Consider the following 22,967-nt stretch of genomic DNA (forward strand, 5'->3'; position numbering starts at 1 on the left):
ATGCATTTTTTAATAATGTCATAAGATTGCTTTAAAAATCTTTTTTAGAGTATCAGTTTTAGGTCCTTTTTACACTTTGATGCACAATTTTAAAAGTATCGATTTAGTACTGGTATAATAAAAACGATATTATGCTAATAAACTAAAATAAGCTGTGTTAAAAGTCAAATTAAATTGATATAGTTCCAAAACTGTCATCTGAACATCAAGTCATCATCAGTGTCAAATATAAATGATCTCTTTTGATATAATAAAATAACTCACTTTAAAAATGGAAAAATTTGTTATAACATTCACTTACTGTAGTTGTGCTATCATTTACAGTACATATTGGATTACATACATTTTGCTTGAAAAACTAGTTTGAGATGTACATATAAGGTTTTGCATGTTTTTCTTTACGGAGGAAGAATCTCTAATCAAACAGGGTTTCCTTCCAGTCTGAGGCTGAGATGTTTTGAGTTAATATCATTCTGCTAAACTAAAGCAGGAAACTCCAGTTCCTCTCTTAGCCGGTCTGAGATCTGTCCGCCCTCAAACTCTGAATGCAAAACAACACACGACTGATTACACAGGAAAGAAAAGTGAACACTTATGAGAAGTGAACACTTATACTAACTGCCATCCTGACCTACTTTTTCCCAAAGAAAATTGGAGAGATTTGTGTGAAATCTACAATATTAACAGTAATCCCCATAACACTTTGATGTAGAATATTGGCATACTTGTGTCTGTTTTAAAATTGGTCATTAGCATACGATGTAGATGGGAAAGAAAATGATGTGGCAGTGAGATCAGAAACTGATAAGCTTGATTTAAACTAACATGCACACAATAGATCCAGAGCTCAGTGTGTTGGAGTATATGTAATCCAAAGTCTTGTGATCACAATTTTTCTGAAGACAAATCATACTGTAATAGTAAAGGATAAAGGATAGGTTTATGCTTAGGATAAAACAGTTTATGCATAAAATAAATCCTATCAGTTTTAATTGGGAAATGTACAAAATATATTTTACTTTAAAGTTTTGTTTCAATCCATTTCCGTAATGATTTTCATAGTTACTTTTCATATTTATATATACTACTGTTAGGGCTGGAGCTCTAGGCAAACGAAGATCATGCCGCTCTCACTGGGTTTATGCCGCCCCACTTTTTGGTCCCTGACGGAAGTGAAGAGCTGGGGGGTGGGTTTGTGGTTGGGGGCCGGGGTTCAGGGTTGGTCTCGTGTCACCCTCCGTAAGATGTCGCCCATATAGCCCATGCCTAAATCTGCCACTGACTACTGTTATAACTTTTCGGGTTGGATTGAGGTTTAAATGTTTTTGAAAAAATGTTAGTTCTTAAAGCACAACTACTTTACTAATATTGTTAAATATTGTCATAATTTAAATGGCAATAATTTTGATGATAAAAGTAAGCGTTCAGCTTGTGGCGCGAAAAGATGGCGGCGTCATTCCGCCCGGTTGCGCTGGTGAAATGCAGCCATATGTAGCTCCGGCTACATAACTCGTGCTCTCCAGAAATGTATTTGGGGCTATGTATTCACAATGAGCCCGTGCTGAACAATTAATATGGGCTGAATTTAAACAAAGAAAATTAAGTTGAACATTACTAAATTTAATTTGCTTGTTTAAATTCAGCCTATTTAAATTGTTTGCAAGCACTTATCTTAAAAGAATGAAGTAAATCATTTTTTCAGGGTGGATGATTTTGAGTTTGTGTGTCTTACGTAGATGTTGTCTTTCTGGTACCGCTGATGAAGGTTGTGCATGATGGCGGCCTCGTGGAGCTCTGCCAGCGTGGACATGTCCTCCACTCCATCAATGCTGCTCTGGTGCATAGCAGACACCTTCTCCCTGTTCACCTCCGCCTGCTGCAGGTACACAACCTGCAAGACACAATCACACACAGAGCGGACTTAACAAAATAACACTAACCCCAACCTGCTCAGACATACACACACCAACGCACGAGTAGTACTTCACAAAAGGGGAGAGGATCCTGCCTGGGCCATTTTTAAGGGAATGCCTAGAGTTGAATAATGCATTAGTCAGACGGCAGGGTTCATGCTTTTCTGTTCAGCGTGCTGAGGCCTTTCTTTACCCTTTATGCCCACCAAGCACATCCTAACAAAACCACCAGACACTCTGCCAAGTGTAGAGTACAGTCTGGCCTATTTAAACTCAACAAAGGAGGGAAACTATTAGGCTACATGTTAACCTGTGTGTCTGAGAGCAGGAGTCCACATTAAACCTTTTACACGCAAGTTGAAATACCTCTGCTGATGAGTTTTTTAATGTGACTGTTAGGGCTGGACGGTATAAAACGTTACCATAGAATGAAATGTGTACTATAAAATAATTTTTAATTCTGTGTGTAACATGACATGTAAATAAGTGTGTGTGGCCAACACACGCGAAACAATTGCTTTGTATTTTCAACAAAAAGTGGTAACTTAGTTTGAATCTTGTATAAAAATTGTGACTTATACATTATATATTTTCTATTTTTGACGGTAAGTTTTTACATTTCCTTGAAGTGTTTCATATTTATATTTTCATATTATAGTTTTATTTTCCTGTTGCTTGAGATATATTTGATATCTTTGAAAATATGTTCCTTGAGAAATGTTTCAAATAGGGCTGCACAATGTATTTTCTCAGCATTGATATCACAACGTGTGCATCCGCAATAGTTACATCATATAGATGTGTAATGTTGACTGCAGAGTTTAACCACAGTGGAGTGAAATTTTATAATTGCATGTTTTTAAGGTCTTTGAGAAGAAAAAAGTGAATCAATTGGAAGTTTAAAGAGAATAATTTTAATGAATTACTTATAGTGTGTGTACATTTTACATTTACAAAGCCATAATAAATCATACACTGTTAAATTTACATTTATCTTTGCTTTTATTGTATTTATCTATGCTTTTCATTTTTTATACGTTTTATGCATAATCCCAAATATTCATTCATTCATTTATTCATTTTCTTTTCAGCTTAGTCCCTTAATAAATCCAGGGTCGCCACAGTGGAATGAACCGCTAACTTATCCAGCACGTTTTATGCAGCGGATGCCCTTTCAGCCACAACCCATCTCTGAGAAACATTCACACACACTCATTCACACTCATACAATATGGATAATTTAGCCTACCCAATTCACCTGTACCGCATGTCTTTGGACTGTGGGTGAAAACGGAGCCCCTGGAGGAAACCCACACGAACGCAGGGAGAACATTCAAACTCCACACAGAAGCGCCAAAAAAATATTAATAAGAAGCTAATTTGGAGTTGTTTCCCAGAAATGGGTTGCAGCTGGAAGGGTATCTGCTTTGAAAACATATGCTGGATAAGTTGGCGGTTCATTCCACTGTGGCAGCCCCAGATTAATAAAAGGAACTAAGCCGAAAAGAAAATGAATGAATGAATGAATAATTGGGAGTTTATTAAAGCAAAAGTCATACTTAATGGTTTTGCCAATAGTAAGAATTGAACCTTAAAATAAACTGTGACATTAAATCCTTTCCAAACAGTGCTATTCAAGTCACTTGGTAAAATTATATAGAAACAGTATATCGCTGTATATACAGTAAAAGTCAGAATTATTAGCCCCCCTGAATTATTAACCCCCCTATTTATCTTTTCCCCAATTTCTGTTTAACGGAGAGCAGATTGTTTCAACACATTTCTAAAATATTTGTTTTAATAACTCATCTCTAATAACTGATTTATTTTATCTTTTCCATAATGAGTGTAAATAATATTTTACTAGGTATTTTTCAAGACACTTCTATACAGCATAAAGTGACATTTAAAGGCTTAGCTAGGTTAATTATGTTAACACATTATGTTAGGGTAATTATCAAGTTATTGTATAACGATAGTTTGTTCTGTAGACTATCGAAAAAAATATTGCTTAAAGGGGCTAATAATATTAACCTTAAAATGGCTTTTAAAAAATTTAAAACTGCTTATTATTATTTATTTTAGCTGAAATAAAACAAATAAGACTTTCACCAGAAGAACAATAAAAGAATAATAAAATATTATCAGACATACTTTGAAAATATTCCTTGCTCTGTTAAACATCATTTGGGAAATATTTAAAAAAGAAAACAAAATTTAAAGGGGGGCTAATAATCCTGACTTTAACTGTATATATATATGCTTATAATAATAATAATAATAATAATAATAATAATAATAATAATAATGATAATATATATATATATATATATATATATATATATATATATATATATATATATATATATATATATATATATATATATATATATATATATATATATATTATTATTATTTTAAGCATAAAAAATAACTGTAAAACTATTAAATGTGTCATACAGTGGCATTTGTTGTTCATCTAATGTAATATTGTGTTTACTCTATTTAAAGCATTAGAAATAAAATACAAAATAATCAAACAAAATCAAGTGCTTTTCTTTACTTAAATATTCAAGCTTATTTATTATAGAAACAAGCCTTTTTGTACATTTTCTGAAATAGCTACCTTTATAAAAAAAAAAACTGTATTGCGAAAGATATAGTTACCATGAAATAAACCTTCTCATCCCATGAAATAAAATTTAGCTCATACCGCCCAGCCCTCATAAATGTTATTTAGAACACATCGTTTCCATGGACAAATTAAAAATCGCTAATTTTAGTATTTTTTATTGTTAAAATAAATTCTATACACAGCTTAAAACTCATAAAATGGAAATTCATAACTCTAAATGTAGCTTATATTATCAACAATTGATCCAAATGAAAGTAAATCTCACAATAAACTCTGCTACCATTCAATCAGCAACCAACGGACAGGAGTTCACTCAGATGTACATTACCGAAAACATGTTTAGCTTCTTTCATTATAGTTAAACTTGAGACAATTATAAATATCCTGTCTGTATAAAGATTTCCTCCACGAATGAAGGTCTACTGACTGGAGAAGTGTTTTGGAGACCGAGTCTTTATGCTTTGCACAATTCAGCTTTAATATCCATGTAAATTAACTTCGATAACATGGTCTCTGCTTTATTTGAGTGGACAACACAAAAGGAAGCTACAATCTCTGTCTCTCTATCTCTCCTTCCCAGCATTCTGTCTATTTAATTTCTGCTGAAACCTCAATCTTGTGCCACCCGTTGCCATGGTAACCAGAGAGAGCAGCCCAGCTCATGAAGAGAGAGTCTGACAGATTAAAAATCAATACAAACACTAATGTGTGTGTGTGCCATTTACTTCAGGTATGGGTTTATGAACTGCGTCGATTCAAACCCATTAAATCAGCCACAAGTGCACACACACCCACACGCACACACATACATGCAAGCAAATGTACATATATCTCAGCCCTGAAGGGCAAGACACAGAGAGAATTATGCTTGCTTTAGTCACATGCTGTTAAATTGGGGTCGACAGACTGAAAGAAGGAAGAAAAGGTCAAAGTTTATGAGCTAAGACAAGATGCTGCTGATCAATACAACTTACGGTAATGACATTGACCCCTTTAGAAGCCTGAGCAGCATCAAACATGATCTAGGATAACGTGCAAGGTATGCGCCATGGTCTAAGGCAATCAATAGACGCAGAAGTTTAAATCAGACTCATTCAAGTCCTCCCAAAACACTGGTCATCCAAAAAAGACAAATAGACAGGATAATGTAGAGAGTCTCAATGGGTAATCAGTTCAACACTGCAGCTGGAATTGCTCAACAGTTCAGAGATCTTATTATTATTACATTAACACCCGCCAAATGTGGGTAGATTTTAGCTTTGGCGGTTTAGACAGACACCACCACTAGCCACTTATGCTGGTTGAAAGTATTTTTAAAATTGTAGTTTTCTTAAAAGCAGGGTACAATAAGGATGGCCCAATATGGGTGCAAATGCGATCTTAGAATCTAGAAGCAGCATGACTGACATAAATAACGCCTGAGCAAAAGAAAGCAGGTGAATACCGAATAAGAGGACAATCACTTTACTGTTTAAAACACATGCGCGCTCCCGTTTCCTTGCTTGAAGCAACCGTGCCTATGCAACTGGTGTGATCGGTTCTCTTTCAAATAGACTAGACCAGTGGTTCTCAAACTCTTTTCACCAAGTACCACCTCAGAAAAAAATGTCTCTCTAAGTACCACCAATGACTGGTGTTAAAATACATAGTCAGCCTGAGCCTACAGCTGTGCACAGTTCACAAACATGGCAGATTAATTCTTATTATTGTGAACATATATTATTGTCAGCCACTTTAAACATAATACATAGTTTGAACAATAACACATTTACAGGTAAAAAAAAAAAAAAAGATAAATAAAACGTTGACGTTTAAATTAAAATGTGATTTTAAAAGTTAATTAAAAATGGCAGTGTTCTTAAAAAGTTAAAAGAAAACTGCTGTACTTAATTGTAAAGTATTATAAAGCAGCCCTTTCATCAAAACCTGCAAATGTTTCTTGGACCTCATAAATATAGGTTATACCATATGTCATAATATTCATATATAACTGTTTGATAAATGTTGAAATATGTTGCATATATATATATATATATATATATATATATATATATATATATATATATATATATATATATATATATATATATATATATATGACTTATTTGTATATCTTTAAAGTCTAAACGTTAACATGTATTTTAAATATATGAATTGGATTTAAATTAGAAATTAGATCTGCTTACTGCTCGTTAGAGTAGGCTATGTGTGTCAGAGAAGCAGGTGATTAAACTATACCTGTCAACATTTGGATATAAAATTACGAGATACACCCCCAACAACCGTTACAAGTATGGGGAGGAAAATAACCTCAAATCATAAAATACATAACAAACATTAGAAAAATGAAAATAAAATAAAAAGTTATTATTAAAATCAATTTCCTGATCACATCGTTGTTATTGTTATAAGTCAACGGCTCGAAAGTGTGTTCATTGTCTTACTTGAATTATTCAGCGATTCCTCCGTGTACCACTAAAAGGGAGCATGCATACCACTTGTGGTACATGTACCACAGTTTGAGAACCACTGGACTAGACAAAAAATGATGCTCATGCACCCACAGTCCTGCTGCTTTCAAGAGCTCCAGATTTGTCTTTTTGTAAGCACAACCGATTGCTTTCGCTTTAAACATTATTTGAACACATTATTAATAGGCCTAACATTAATCATGTGCGTGTGATCATCCTTTCAATATCCCTCACGGTATGTTTGTCACCTGCTTTCTTTTGCTTACAGTTATATTTTGTTAATATGGTTTAATAATATTTTTTTACAATAACATTGCTTTAATAGGATATTAACTTCCCATTTATGTGCAGTTAGCGGGTGATCTGGGACCTTTAGCCAGGACTGATTACTGTGCATATTTTAGATACATGACAATAGTTATTTTTTAAATGTCAATTGTTTTTTTATTGTTTTTTTATGTTTTGTTAAATAAAAAGTATAGTATACAGCTATATTTTGCTTGTTTTGACAAAAAATTTGTAGCAAAGAAATAATTATTTATTTATTATTAGTGTGGTCAGAGATAAATTTGGTAAATCCTTAAATTTGAGCCCTGAAAAGTCATATGAAATAAAAACTAATTGTAATACGACACTATAAAACCATGACCCATTTGCTCATGCTCATTGAGCAAGCACACACAAAAATTGAAATAAATGAGGAAGCATGTGGACAAAACACAAAATCTATATCAAGTAAATTTAGCATGTCAAAGTCATGTTTATGCATATAAAAGTTATTTTCCCCAACAACAAAATTGTGGCTAGTGAAAAGGGCGAGTGGCTTGTAATGTTGGAAAGCTACTCGCCACAGTGGCTGGTGACCAAAAAGGTTAATGTCAAGCCCTGATTATTGTTAATATTATTATAATCTTTATTTTACCAGGAAAGACACATTGAGATTAAAAATCTCTTTTACAAGAGCGTCCAGGCCAAGATTAGCCAGTATACATGTCACATAGGATCTGAGCGTCTCCAGTCTGTATTTAAGAGAATTTGGACTAAAAGCCCTGACAAAAACCTTTTAGCAGCAGAAAGAACAAAGTTAGTTACGACAATACACTAAAGTGAGTGTGGATTAAGCCTTCGTTTACACTTCATAGCAGGCACAGGATGACAACATGACGTTAGATTGATGTTGTACCCCTATGTCGTAGTGAAGTTGTATTATGTTTGAAAATGGTTGACGTTAGAACCCAACGTCAGGCTGATGTCAATGTCCAATGTCTAACTTAAAATCAACCAAATATCAACGTCTAATGATGTTACCGCTTGACGTTTTGTGGATTTTACCACTTTGACGTCTATCAGTCGTTGGATTTTGGTCGACATACCTGATAAATAAATGTCAGTATTTGACGCTAATATGGCGTTGGTTTATGAGGTTGGAACAACATTGGATTTTGGTCACGTTCCAACGCAACCTAAAATCACCGTTATTATTAGACGTCAAAATAACGTTATCCTTAGACTAGAGGTGCCCAAAGTGGGTTCTGCAGGCCAAAGTTGGCCCATGGTAACCTTTAGTTTAGCCCACCATCCCATCTGAAAAGAGAGGGAGAATGATGGGGAGTTGGTTGATGCGAATGCCTTTGATAGAGATTATTATGTCCAATTTAATGTATACCCAACAAACACACAACGTTGCCTCTACGTAGCAACCTTCCTACAACGTTGTACCAACCTTGTAAAAAGGTTGAGGATCTATGTTGTTGATGAATGTTGTCACAACGTTGTCATAATGTTGCAAATTAAACGGCCATTGCTTTAGGTTGGACGACCACTGTACAACATTTACTCGTCATCAATAAATCAGTTTAAATTTCAACAGACCGTTCGGCGTCTTATTCAACATCGACTGAGGAGAAATGAGTTTTACTAGTGGTCATTTGTGTAGTCCCGTTGTGTCAAGCTCTGATCTGTTTTCTCTTTTTCATTGCCTATTTTGACTTGTGGCTGCTGTGGATCCATCTCTGAACCGGATTCTCTGTTGCAAGCTACAAAAAAGCCAACTAAAATTAAATGCTTCATATGAATCAGATTTTAAAAATGTAGACACTGCCACTTGACAGAAGACAATGCACAGGACATTGGTAAGCAGATCCACTAGCAGGCACGTGCACACATAGGGCTCAACCTGTGCAGTGCACATGCCCTTTTTAGTCTTGGATATAAAGTGCCCTTCCAAAATGATTAAAAGTGCACCCGCGACGCAACACACCCTCCGTCCCACCCTTCAGTAGGTGCGCGAAAACACCGCTCTTGAGTACGCGCGCTCAACCCACCCCCCTCCCCCTGCTTTACAGTACGCGCGCGACAATACAGCTGATCAGAACGCACGCAACAACACCGCTCTTCAGTACGCGCGCGACAACAACACGCCAAAAAATTTAACCTGCACATGCTCTTTAAACGGTCTCTGCACGGGCCTGTCCACTAGTGTATTCAGTATTGAGCTCCATTGTGTTATAAATGGGACTGTTTATGTTTTTATATAATAAGTTAATTATAAAACATCAAAATTTATACTGCATCATCATTTAATATGTTATATAATAAAGTCCCTTTACACACAAACAAATAAACAAATTTAATGTAATGTGGTGTAATTAACCGCGGCCCACAGCCCTCAATCAAGTTTGGTTTTTGGCCTATTATAAGAAAAAGTTTGGGCACCCTTGCCTTAGACGCTGACTAGACATTGAATTTTGATCTCCTTGATGTAACGACCTAAATCTAACCTAATATTATCGTCTTACAGCATTGTGTGCCTGCTGGGAAAGCGTTATGTGTTTTAAAACTAAAATGCATTGGTGCAAAGGAGTCTTATATTAAGATCACTAGCGATCTACTCATTTTTGACAGCTGTAACCTTTAGAAATCGTTTTGCTACAATCACTGCTCTATTATTCTGATGACTGTGTTTAGCAAAAAAAAATTGTCTTGAAAAACATTGTTTTCCTTGAATGGTATAAATAGAACAAAACTGTCTTCTTATTTTATAGAATGAAAAAAAAAAATAAAGTGTTCATAAAATGTTTTTTAACTTTGACCTCCACTTATATCTTTATGTGAAGAATACAGTAAACTTTGGATTTTCATATTTAAAGGGATTTGCGTTCACCCAAAACTCAAATTCAACTCACCCTTGACGCTTTCCAAACCTGTTTAAGTTTCTTTCTTTTGCTAAACACAAAAGTTATTAAAAAATGTTGGAAATCGGTAACCTAAGACTTCCATAGCAGGAAAAAACAAATACTATGGAAGTCAATGAATACAGGTTTCCAACTCACACTGGTGTGAAACAATTCAAGCATTAGCCTTAATGATAGCAGAATATTTGAGTGAACATTCTTTTTAATGACTGAAAAAGATCCTGCACTGTCAACATAGGGATTTCATTTAAGAAAAAGTTACCATGACACAATTGGGCATGAGAGCCAGTGCCATTTCACAATCAAAGTTGATCTAATGAAATTCACATAGCATCCCTGTACTGATGCAAAATGTATCAGATTGAGAGTAATGACAATGAAGACGACCATGTGCCTTAATAAGTGACACCAAATGGAAAGAAAAGTAAAAAAGTGAAGCTGAGGATAAGAGTTATTGGTATTCATAAATAGTTATATATAAAAACAATTAAAGTCAGTGTGATGTGCCTATTTTGATAGTTATGATGAAAATGTGTGTGTTGGGTTGAGTCTATGATGACTGTGTGTTTAGAGGAGATGAGGAGGTCTTCATGCTCCATTTTCTCCATCCACCCACTCACACACAAGCACACAGTCGCTCCATCTCTCTCCCCTCAGCACATGGCTATTCCAGCAAATCTGTTTGATGTTTGAAGCTGCTTTGCATGATTCAGACGAAAGCTGAAAAAAGAGCTTGAGAGTGAGAGAGAGAGAGACTATAAGCACCAGTGACCTACATTCACACCTATAGAGAAACAGAAGCGCAGCAGAATGGAAGAGAACGGGGGAGTCTTAAGATGAATTTTTTAAAATTGAATTACACATGACCCACAGGACATGTCAAAACCATTGAAATGTGACTAAATGTTTAAAGACATATGTCTGCATGTGCACTAAAGACCAAAAATTATATCTAAAAGCGATGCGTGAGATACGTTTTCTGTAAACTATTTTACAGGGTTGCGTTTCACAAACAACGACATAACTTGGCTGAACTATCATAGTACAATGCATCGTTTGGAAAAAGAATGATGTAGTGACGAGTGTTTATCAAAATCGTAGTTGTTTTGTCACAGATTCATCATTTGAACCACAATAGTTATAATGTAAAACATCCATAATGATGCTGGTAGGGTAACAACTTCTTTAGAGAAAAGCCCCATACCATTAGTTTTAGTAAAAGAATGCACTAGTTTTCCATATTAAAGAACCCCTATTATGGGTTTTTGAAAATGTCCTTCCATGCAGTGTGTAACACAGCAAGTGAAGTAAAATATCCAGCTAAGGCTTAAATCTGAAAGTGCACCACGTTTAAAACTATTGATTCATCTATAAAAGAGTCGACTCAGAGGGGTTCAAATGAATTGTCGGGGAAATGAATCTTTAGTCGTGTCTGTGTGATGTCAATGCCAAACTCAAAATTAAAACCCCCCGGCTCCGCCCACAAACACTGTAGAAAGAAAAAGAGGAAGACAAAATCTGTAGCAGATCTCGGTTGAATCATGTCTTGAAGACGCTGTGCTCTGAAGAGTGAGGAAAACTTAGTGTTATTTTCCCAACTCAAACGTGTGATAAGGCTGTGAAGAGTCAGTGGTTAAAGTTTATTTTTGCAAAAATACCTCAGCATTATAGCCCCAGCCTTGTGCTGTGTACTCGTCATTTTTCTGACGAGTGCTTCAGCAAACTACACGCTTACAACGGGGCATTCATCGGCTGTTTATTAAAGGAAGGATCAGAAAAGACTATTGATGTTTGGGACTTTGTCAGAACTTGACAGAAACTTTACTGTACACAGTTCATGGAGTTCCTTTTCAGTTCATTTTCTTTCTCCATTTCACAATGTAAGTGTGATTAAATTAGTCGCCTCCTTGTTTTCTCTAGTTTGCAAATTATGTATTTAATCGTGTTTTGTTACTTGTAACCCCTTGTATCAAGTTAACTCTTTATATTCTCATATTGCGTCTAAAACCATGTTGAAAACTTGATGCATGCTGCTTTATTTACGGATTTAAATGCGTTTGTGAGCTTGCGATCCACTGCAGTTTGTCGTTGCTATGGTCACCGTCAGCTGTTCCTACACACATGCAGTGGTCAAGTTTCAAAATAGTTTAACTTTTGTCACTGTGTGGATTAATACTGAATGTGTGTCATGGTTAAGAATAGAGCAATGCTGGTGTTTAACGGCATTGCTTTAATGCACTCCTGCATTGGGCTCACATATATACTCTGTGCTCTGACTACATAAAAATTGTTGATAAGCTGTGGGGGGCATTTCTCACGCTGAACGCAGTTGATCAATCACAACAGACCAGCTAGCACATATTCTAATCTCATATATAAATTAATCGTTACAGTAGGCTATTTATTAAGAAATGAACAAAAAAATCCTCTAATAATAAGAATATAATAACAAGAATTATTATTATTATTATTATTATTATTATTATTACTACTACTACTAATATTACTATTATTATTAAGTACTGTAGGGTATTGTTGATTTCTTTTTTATTTATTTAAATCTTTTTGAAAAATCTACTTTTACATTTTGACACATTCAAACCACTGCAGAAATGTTCTGACCAACAATGCCATGTCATATAGTAGGCCTACAGTACTATAAATACATTTCTTGGTTGAAATAGGTTGAAACCATTAACATATGCTATAGATTTTTGTTTTCACAAGCTTTGTTTTAATAACAAGTCATCTATGGCTTTCGTCATGAGCCACGGCTGCGTTCAAAATGGTATAAATGTTTTCAAAGTGCACTAAGAATGGGAATGCAATTGCCAATATGAAGATCGATAAAACTAAACTGTGAAAAATATTTTGAAAGCAAATTAAACCTAAGAGAGATGACTTTAATGTTTGTTTTTTTAATCATTCCAAGTTTAAATGTTAGAACATTCTAAATGAATAGGGCATAGGGGGGATAACTAGGAATAGAAGAGAGCCAGAACCTATGATTCTAAATGCAGCTTTAGAGGTGTAGCTGCAAACGTACAAGTTTGCGACGCAGTTTGGGAATTTTCGTTAGAACAATGGATTTAAGAAATGCCAAATCAATGAACTGTTTGTAACAATGGAAGTTGCAACTTTAGTTAGCAAACAATGCACCACAGTTCAGTTCATGCAGATTAAAGGCCAGTTGGATTGCTGTTTACTGTAGGTCAGCTAACTATGTACAGTAATATGAACATAAAACACAATTTAAGGATTTCAAGCCATTTTTTAATTGTGTAAATTTGCTGCTTTTGTCACAATAATGTATTTCAAACTTTTTATCAGTCAAAAGTCTTCAGTGTTAAATTAACTGGTTAAAATACAGTAAAAACTGAAATACTGTGATCCATTTATAAAACATAAAATAATTATTCTGTCATTCTATTATATTATTATTTCAACATATTTTAAAATATAACTTATTCCTGTGATGCAAAGCTGAATTTCATCTGCCATTAATACAGTGTTCAGTGTTACATCATCCTTAAGAAATCATTTCAGAAATCATATTTACAGTATTTGAAACACAGATCTCTCTATAACTTTATAAATGCCCTAACTCCACATTTAGTCTCTTTAAATATTCCTTGCTTAAAAAAAACCCATACTTACCACAAACTATTCAACAGTAATTTTAAATTACTGAGTAGTAATTATTGAACTATTTTTTAAGAGTTTGGATGCAAACACTTCTAAATGCCATTTGATATTTTTGACTCCTGTGTGTGAGCACAGAAATTTTACTTTTATAATGACAAATAAGTTATTTTGCCTTCAAAGGTAGATCACTGAACAAAACATAAGAGGTTTAAAAAAAAATGTTCATCTCAGGAGAAAATTTCAGACGGCATTTAGAGTTTTTTTTGCATCTGAACTCTTCATTTGTATATTTTAAAGTTTGGTTAGTAAGATTTAAAGGAATAGCTCACCAAAAAAATGAAAATTACCCCATAATTTACTCACCCTCAAACCCTTCTCAATGTATATGACTTTTTCTGCCAGATGAACACAGTCAGAGTAGTTTTAAATTTGATCCTGACTCTATCATGCTGTATAAAGGTGTTGGATTGTGGCTTTTATTTTAAAGCTTCCAAAAGCCCAACAATCCGTCATCTAATTAACCCATATGCCACCAGGGTTTGAACAAATGTATTATGAAGCACATCATTTTCTGCAACAGAGCTTTTGCAACAAAAATATAACAATTTTTAAATGGTAAACTCCAATCACACAATTCCAGCGGTGGCCAAATGCACGTTATGCCCAATGACGCAAGATTTACACAGTATTGTAAGTGTAATTTACTGTATAACATCATAATAACAACAACTCAACTAGTTTTTTTGTTCGTCATCATCTTCTGAGGTCTATTGTGAGCATTTACATTTTTGCGTTCTGTCGGAGATGGTTACTTTTTTTAAAGATCCCTGATGGCACCTCTCAAAAAATGTATCCATGTCGAGACAGTGTAAAGATCTGGGATTGGTCAACTTGGTATAGCTATGACACATTTAACTAAGTCTCGAGTACTGCTAGGAGCTCCAAATTTATACATTTGGTTTGTGTTTATTTTAAAGTTGTTAAACATTTGCCAGGATCCCGTCTCTTTACTCCTTGAAGGAGTGTGACTATCAACTAAAAACACTGGCAAAAAAAACTCAACACAGAAACCCCACTGTGTTTTAACGTTTCAGTTTGCAGAGCAACACAGACAGAATGCAGAAATACATATACCCACAACAGCATTAATGTGCAGGGGGTGAACATGAAATTTGGCGATCACTCGATGCACAAGTATAAAATTGAGCATTAGCAAGCACAGGAAACAGTCTTTTATTCAGTTCAAAAGCAAACACTAGTTGCACTGATCTTAATCTAATCATTATGGACTTAATGGGGGAATAAACAAGGCACAGGTGATCACAGTAAGCTACAATGTGAAAGTGTAATCAAACAAAGAAACACACAAAAGTAGTACATAAATCCAGACAAATGTCATTAAAAGTGATCAATTATATGAATTATTTTGCATATTTAATTTCATTTCATGAATTAATGTCCCTAATAAACCACGATATTTTTCCAAAATGATCCCATCAGCTGAGTTTAGAATCCCCATCTGCAGATCTGCTGTGTCTCGGTGTGAATCGAATTAGAAATAGCTCGCACATACATGGTGACACAGTAAGGCCATCTCAGCAGGGGGTTGGTTAGGAGCCCTCAAGCGCTGTAACACAGAGTTGCACGTGAACTCATACAGTTAACTTCTCAAATTTGGGTCACAGTCTATATTTGTGGCACACAGTTCCTAAATCCTATTTTAAACATGTGAACGCTTTAGGTGAACTTGCGCACGCCACTGAAGCAAGCAGCGAAGCAGAAGGATCACCTCGGCATGAATTGTATGAAGAAGATATTCACTGACCAATGCTGTAGAGGGCACACACACACACACACACACACACACACACATAACCTCAAATAAGCCTTACACGTTTTTTTACAGAGAAATATCTGAATCACACAGCAGACACACTGGCAAAATATGCAAACTTTTCAACTTAAAACCAGAAAGGACAACGCCTGGATTGACATTTTACAGTAAGTGACCTTTTCACATCCTCAAATTCAAACTGAAAGGATAAGGCCAACAATGCAATCCACTATGATGGAATCAAGGACAACAGAGTCTTATTACAGTCAAGTTAGAAAAAGCCTGCTTGCATAATTTCACAAAATAGAATTCATGACAAAGTCATTCTGAGTTTTAAATTCGGTTTTAAAAAGATATTTCAACCAAAAATGAAAGTTTACTCACTATTTAAGGCAGGGGTTTTCAAACTGGGTCGCGACCCACTAGTGGGTCGCACAGTGAACAAAGGTGGGTCATGCAACGTCACATAGCTGCAGCTATATTTACATTGCAGTGGATTAAAACCAGTACGATAGACGGCAATAACTCAAAAACCTCATACCCTAAAAAGATCTAAAGTGTGTTTCCTACAAAAAGACAAAGCTGGTTATGTTTCACAGCTGCCTTTTTCTTTTTTTTTCGCTCGACATTGCGAGCACTGCTCCGTTTGAGCCCTGGCAATCTGCGTTTAGCTGGCAGAGCTCGCGCTGAGCGGTGCTCTCAGTAAGGGACTGTCGGAAAAGTGCTTATTTTTTTCTTTTCTTTTTTCGTTTTTTTGTTTTTTGCTCCGTCCTGCGTGCTTTATTTTAAACACAACTAATTTTCTCTTAAATGAGCACAAACAGTTACTAAAGTAGTCGAATGGTTCATTATAGATCTGTGCATTCTTACATTAACACCTCTGTTATCAAACAAAACACATGAGAGATTCATTAGCTGCCATTCACTCAATAACTATAGTAACTTTAATCAACATGCAAATACAATTAAAAGTGAAGTAGATTTTATAGCTTTATTTAATTTATGGATAGGACATTGATTTTAATAGGCTAAACCTTTTTTTATTGTCAATATTTTGCTATGTATTCTATCATTTGAATCTATTTGTTGTCCCATATGTTTTACATCCCAACGTTGACAGATTGCTAATCAATACATATCTATTGTGCTATCTGTTAGTTTTAACGTCACCTAATGTTATGGAAGAGCACAGATGTTATGGAAAATAGTAATAGTAATGTAACTACCCCCATCATTCCTTCCTTAAGCAAATGTGTAATTAATAGATCTATTCAGCAACAACGTTCATTTTAATGGCATATTTATCTGACGTTTTAGCTTGTAGTAGTTGATCAAAAAGCTATTTAGTTTCTTATGACTATACACGAGCAGTGGAATTTACTGCGATGTGACGGGGCTTGATCATTATCAAGGGGCTTGATCAAAGGTTGATCATATTCTCTTCTAAAAAAGGAAGAGAATCTTTTTCAACAACAACAACAACAAAAAATTAGCACAGTTACAGCCAGCATCCCACAAAAAGCACTTTGAGCCTCATTTTGTGGATATCAAATCGCAAATCCAAAAAGCCGCACACCATATATTTTTGACTGCTTTGAATGGATACATTTTTTTACCCATTTTTCCATATTAAAATATTATGGTGGGTCTTTAGATTGAATTACTTGCCTAGGTGGGTCCCGGAATAAAAAAGTTTGGGAATCCCTGATTTACAGTACCCCACATCAAGTGGTTCCAAACCTTTATGGGTTTCTTTATTCTGTTGAACACTAACGAAGTAATTTTGAAGAATGTTAGAAACCTGTAACCATTGACACAAAAAAACAAATATTATGGAAGTATATTTTTCTCAAAATTAATTTACATCTGAATGGATCAACCCAGGCTCATTCTGAAAACGTAGCCCTGCGGACGTTTATGGAGGCCACGATTTACGTGGCCGGAGGTACGTATGGCCGCATTTAGTTTTTTTCGAACGAACGCTACGGGGTCGGTGTGACACCGCTCCTCTTCTTCGCGCTCGCTGGCTGACAGCTCACCTCCGTGTGGAGGGCTTTCCCGCCGCAACCAGTTAGTCCGCTTAGCTTGTAGTGTTACGTCGGCAGAGCGGAGGCGGAGGAGCTGGCCGCGGCGGTTCCAGAAATCAGGTAAGATGAAAAACAGAATCCAAAAAATAAAAGCGAACGAGTTCGTGACGGGGCGAGAATGTGGTGAAATCTGAAAACTCGGTCAAAATCAGACGAGGGCTTTTGCTTTTTTTTTCTGGACGCACTTTTGTAAATCGTCGCTTGGGTTTAGGGAAGGAGGAGGAGGGTGGCTGGGTCGCCCAGTTGAACATTCAGTCATTCAGTCAGTCGGACAGACGGTCGCTCGACAGCGGCCTCTGGTGGCTTTCGCACGAGAACAGCGCGGGCGCGAACGGCGCACACTCCCGAGAGGCGTTCGAGACGCGAAAAAGCACGCACATCGGCCTCTCGCGGATTCGTGAAAACAAAAACTTCACAAATACGTACCTCCCGGGATACATACAAGCCTGGGTTGGAATGGATGCAGCCAAAGTTTTCTTTGTTATTGTTTGCCTGCAACTCTTTTTATGATCAAAAGATTAATTTAAAAAAGTTTTATACTCTATTTCTAAAAAAAAAAGTTATATTTTCCATAATATTTAATCTTAAGTATAATTACTTTCTAACTTACTTATTACTTTCAGGGCCATTATATATCCAAGTTGATATTTAGCCACACCATATTGGTGTTTCGTAACATCTAGTTTTTACGAGGTGAGTTGTTAACTCAACGCTCAGCCCCCAATCTAGAGGACCAGGACATACACTATGGACAATTTAGCTCACCCAATACACCTACAGCACATGTTTTTGGACTTTAAGGGAAACCGGAGCACCCGGAGGAAACCCACACAAATACGGGGAGGACATGCAAACTCCACAAAGAAATGCCAACTGGCCCAGGTTTTACTGAAAATAATTATATATATAATTTAGATATGTTTTTTTTTTTACATTTCAACTGAACCGAACTGCAGGCAAAATGCAATGTTAAACTGTAAAGCAGATTTTAGATGCTGAAAAACAGTGTAAAAGCCAAGCACACATAATTGCACAGCACACATTCTGTCCCAGTAATTCAGTCAGAAACACTGCAGGAATGGGGTCACACCCACTCCTAACTAAATTATTAACAAATCAGAAACGAGAGAAAGAAAAAGGCGAGAGCATTTTTCAGCCATCCATGTACTAAACCATGCCTCTACACCTACATTTAAAAGAAAATCTGCATTTTCCAACAGGGTTGCCATATCAAAACAAATCCCTCCACATGCAAAATCATTTCTCTACTCTTTGGACTGATTCTTATGGAGATTAACCCTGGGCTAAAACAATGGGTGAGAATACCTCCAGAGAGACAAACACAGCAGAGGCCCGGATCTGTGTATTGATTTATAGAGGATAGTTTAAAACAATAGTTTAGACTACAGCAGAGAAAGCTACTCAATATTTGCCTGTCAGCAAAAGTACTCCGGTTCAGGGCATGAATCAGCAAGGTTAGCAGCATGCAGGAGAAATTGAGGAAATGTAGCCTCAAACATGCAGTTTTGATAGTTTTATTTGATATATTTATTTTGATAGTGAGCCCATTAAAAAGCATTGGATGCAGCTCAGATTGCACTGCACCAGGTCTGCAGCCAGACCCCTCTCCCTCTTTTGGTCAATCTGTTTTCTCTGTTTAGGGAACTAAATTGTGGAATGATTCACCTGTTAGCCTAAATTTAGAAAGTATTATAATTTTTTTTAGTAGAGTACTTAAAGGGGTGGTCCACGTCGTATTTTTAAGGCTTGGTTGTGTTTATAAGATGCAAAGCAATATGTGCTCAAGCTTCATTTCTAGAAAACCATGTTATTTTTTCATATAACCTACTTTGATTATATACAGCTACTCAGCTAACACGAAAACGAAGGCCCGGCCCCAAGAGGTTCTGATTGGTCAGCTAACATAATGTGCAGTGATTCACAGATCAGCTCCACATCACCAGGATGCGTCTCTGTTATAACATTACCGCGCCTCTGGCCACGCCCCTTCGCTTTGCAGTTTGTATGTGTGTAACCTGAAGGGTTTATGACATCAGTAACCCGGATGTATTTTTTTGTAGTCCCAAAACTTTGTTTGCTGTAGGCTTCGCTAAGCTAACTCTGTAAAAGCCAATGTATCCCTTTGCATTGAACTTTGAGTTTCTTAGATTCAGAGGTGTTGTTTATGTTCACACAGCTACATTAAACATCAAAGTTAAAATATGACATCATAGTGGACCACCCCTTTAAAAAGTGGCTAAAAACAAAACTGCAGTGTTTACACAAATAATTTACTATCAGTTTGTTTTGATCATGCCACCTTTGCTTTTGCTTTGTAGCAATTTTACGTGAAGAATTATAATGTTTATGTGTTCATAATGTGTTTTGATGCTTATAATAGTGTATGTGTGTTTATTTTATTTTCATTTTATGTCAAGCCTCCCGTGGACAAGTGTTGAGAATTAGCAAGTCAACTAAAACACTTATACGAATGCATTTGGTTGTCTAGTGTAATTGTGATGTCCATGTCAAAATAAATAAATAAATAAATAAATAAATAAATAAATAAATAAATAAATAAATAAATAAATAAATAAAAATACTAAAAACCATTTAATAATTTTTATACAAGTACTGTCTGAAACTAATCTTAGCAGTTTTGGAGAAAAGTTGACAAAAAAATTTCTGAACATTCAAAACTTCAAACACATTTTCATAACGGAAAAAAACATCATATGATGCTTTTAAAATAATTTTGAGCAGGAATAATGAATCAGTAAAAACTAATAGATAGTTGCCTATAAGCATTGTAATGTCCAATGTATAAGATGACAGGAGCTCCCATCAGTAGACATCACTGTTCATTTCCATAAAGCTGATCAAGCCAATCAAATCTCACTTACTGTAAATCATTTCTCACTGTAAATCTAGTAAATGTGAATTCCCCTTTAGTGATTCACAAACACACTGGGAAACATTAACAACACACTAATGTTCCTGTCAGATACTTTTAACCAAAGCGGCAATCATTGCATTCTAGGCATATACTGTAACAGTTTAAACATTCATTTTCTTGTCGGCTTAGTCCCTTTATTAATCTGGGGTCACCACAGCGGAATGAACCGCCAACTTATCCAGCAAGTTTTTACGCAGCGGATGCCCTTCCAGCTGCAACCCATCTCTGGGAAACATCCACACATACACACATTTATACACTACGGACAATTTAGCCAACCCAATTCACCTGTACCTCATGTCTTTGGACTGTGGGGGAAACCGGAGTACCCGGAGGAAACCCACGCGAACGCAGGTAGAACATGCAAACTCTACACAGAAACGCCAACTGAGCTGAACCTGCGACCCAGCGACCTTCTTGCTGTGAGGCGAACGTGCTACCCACTGCGCCACTGTGTTGCCCCAGTTTAAACATGATAACCATAAATAAGAGTATATCAAACTATCTCTCATTGTCTGCTTACATGCAAATTTCCATTAAAAAAAGACCATAATACTCATTCATTTTCATTCGGTTTAGTCTCTATTTTAGAAGTCGCCACAGCGGAATGAACCGCCAATTATTCCATAACATGTTTTAAACAGCGGATACCCAGTACTCAAAAACACCCATACACACTCATTCACACACCCACTCATACACTAAGGTCAAGTTGGTTTCTTCAATTCACCTGTACCGCATGTCTTTAGACGGTGGGGGAAACCGAAGCACCCAGACAAAACCCATGCAAACACGGGTAGAACATGCAAACTCCACACAGAAATGCCAGCTGGCCCAGCCGGGACTCGAACCAGCGACTTTCATGATGTGAGGCGACAGTGCTAACCACTAAGCCACCATGCCTCCCAGACTGTCAAGTGTAATTCTAGATGGTATGTGTAAGAAGAAAAAGCAACAATAAAAGAACTGTAATGTTGACTTCAAGTGATCCTACCTGAAGAAAATAGCAATGATATTTTTGATAAAGCATACCAACAGATGCGCATGAACGAACACAAATGTGCCACGCAAAAAGTTTGTAGACAAATACAAATGCAAACAGGCTTCCTTTATGCACCTGTACATACAAATAACCCTTCCCTGCTGTTCATCTACCTCTCTCTGAGCTGAATCCAGGCCAGCACAGCTGTTATTATTAGCCTGACATCCTAGCTCAGTTCACAGCCATCACAAACTACTTACCTCAGTCAGCACTGCGTGTGTGTGTGTGTGTGTTGGATTTGGTGATTTACAAGAACAAAAATGTGTTTAAAGACACAGGTTCCAAGTTTTATTCCATTAAGCTGGTTTATGAGGACATGGCTTTTGTCTTTGTAATACAAAATCCTTAAAAATCTTTTTTAACAGGGTCTTATCACATTCAAATTTGCTACAGGATTCCTCTGAGGTTTGGTTTTAGGGGTGATGGCGTAGGGCCATATAATAAGCATTTTTTACAGTATAACATAATTAACTAATTAACTTTAATTTAAGTTAATTAGTTAATTATTTCTTTAATTTATTCATTCATTTATTTTATTTTCGGCTTAATCTGGGGTCGCTACAGCGGAATGAACCGCCAACTTATCCAGCATATGTTTTACACAGCGGATGCCCTTCCAGCTGCAACCTATCACCAAGAAACACCCACATACTCTCATTCACACATATACACTACGGACAATTTTATCTTTACCCAATTCACCTATAGCGAATGTCTTTGGACTCGTGGGTGAGACCAGAGCACCTGGAGGAAACCCACGCAAACACGGAGAGAACATGCAAACTCCACACAGAAATACCAACTGACCAAGCAAAGGCTCGAACCAGCAACGTTCTAGCTGCGAGGCAATCGTGCTACCCACTGCACCACCTTGACGCCCCTTTTACATTTGAACTTAGCTGTAACTTAACTAATGAACTTAACCTAATACAAAAATGAAGTCCTCATAAACCATCAATACCAACATGTGTCTGTGTGTGTAATTGCCAACTGCACATCTTAGGCTAAATCAATCCATTCACCCTCCCATAATGGTCATGAGTAAGACTGTATCATATGAACATCTGTAATACACTCCAACATTCTACACAAGCTTTTGGCCTGTTTTGGTGCAATGTGATATACGCAGAGAAATAACCAAAGACATTTAACATGGAAGAAAAAGACTGAGTAGAACAACCAGAGTATGC

General features: G+C 36.2%; 1 protein-coding gene across 1 annotated transcript in view; it reads right to left on the reverse strand.

The window, feature by feature from the left end:
• The window catches only part of myo10l1 (myosin X, like 1), a 148,093-nt gene that overhangs the window by 59,224 nt on the left and 65,902 nt on the right, over nt 1-22,967 (reverse strand). Inside the window, exon 6 of the mRNA XM_087256688.1 lies at nt 1,733-1,891. Within this exon, the coding sequence (XP_087112814.1) occupies nt 1,733-1,891 (159 nt within the window). The remainder of the gene's footprint in view (nt 1-1,732; nt 1,892-22,967) is intronic.

Source organism: Danio rerio, chromosome 6 (genome assembly GCF_052040795.2).
Source record: "Danio rerio strain M-AB ecotype USA chromosome 6, GRCz13ab, whole genome shotgun sequence".
In the NCBI taxonomy this organism is placed as follows: Eukaryota; Metazoa; Chordata; class Actinopteri; order Cypriniformes; family Danionidae; genus Danio; species Danio rerio.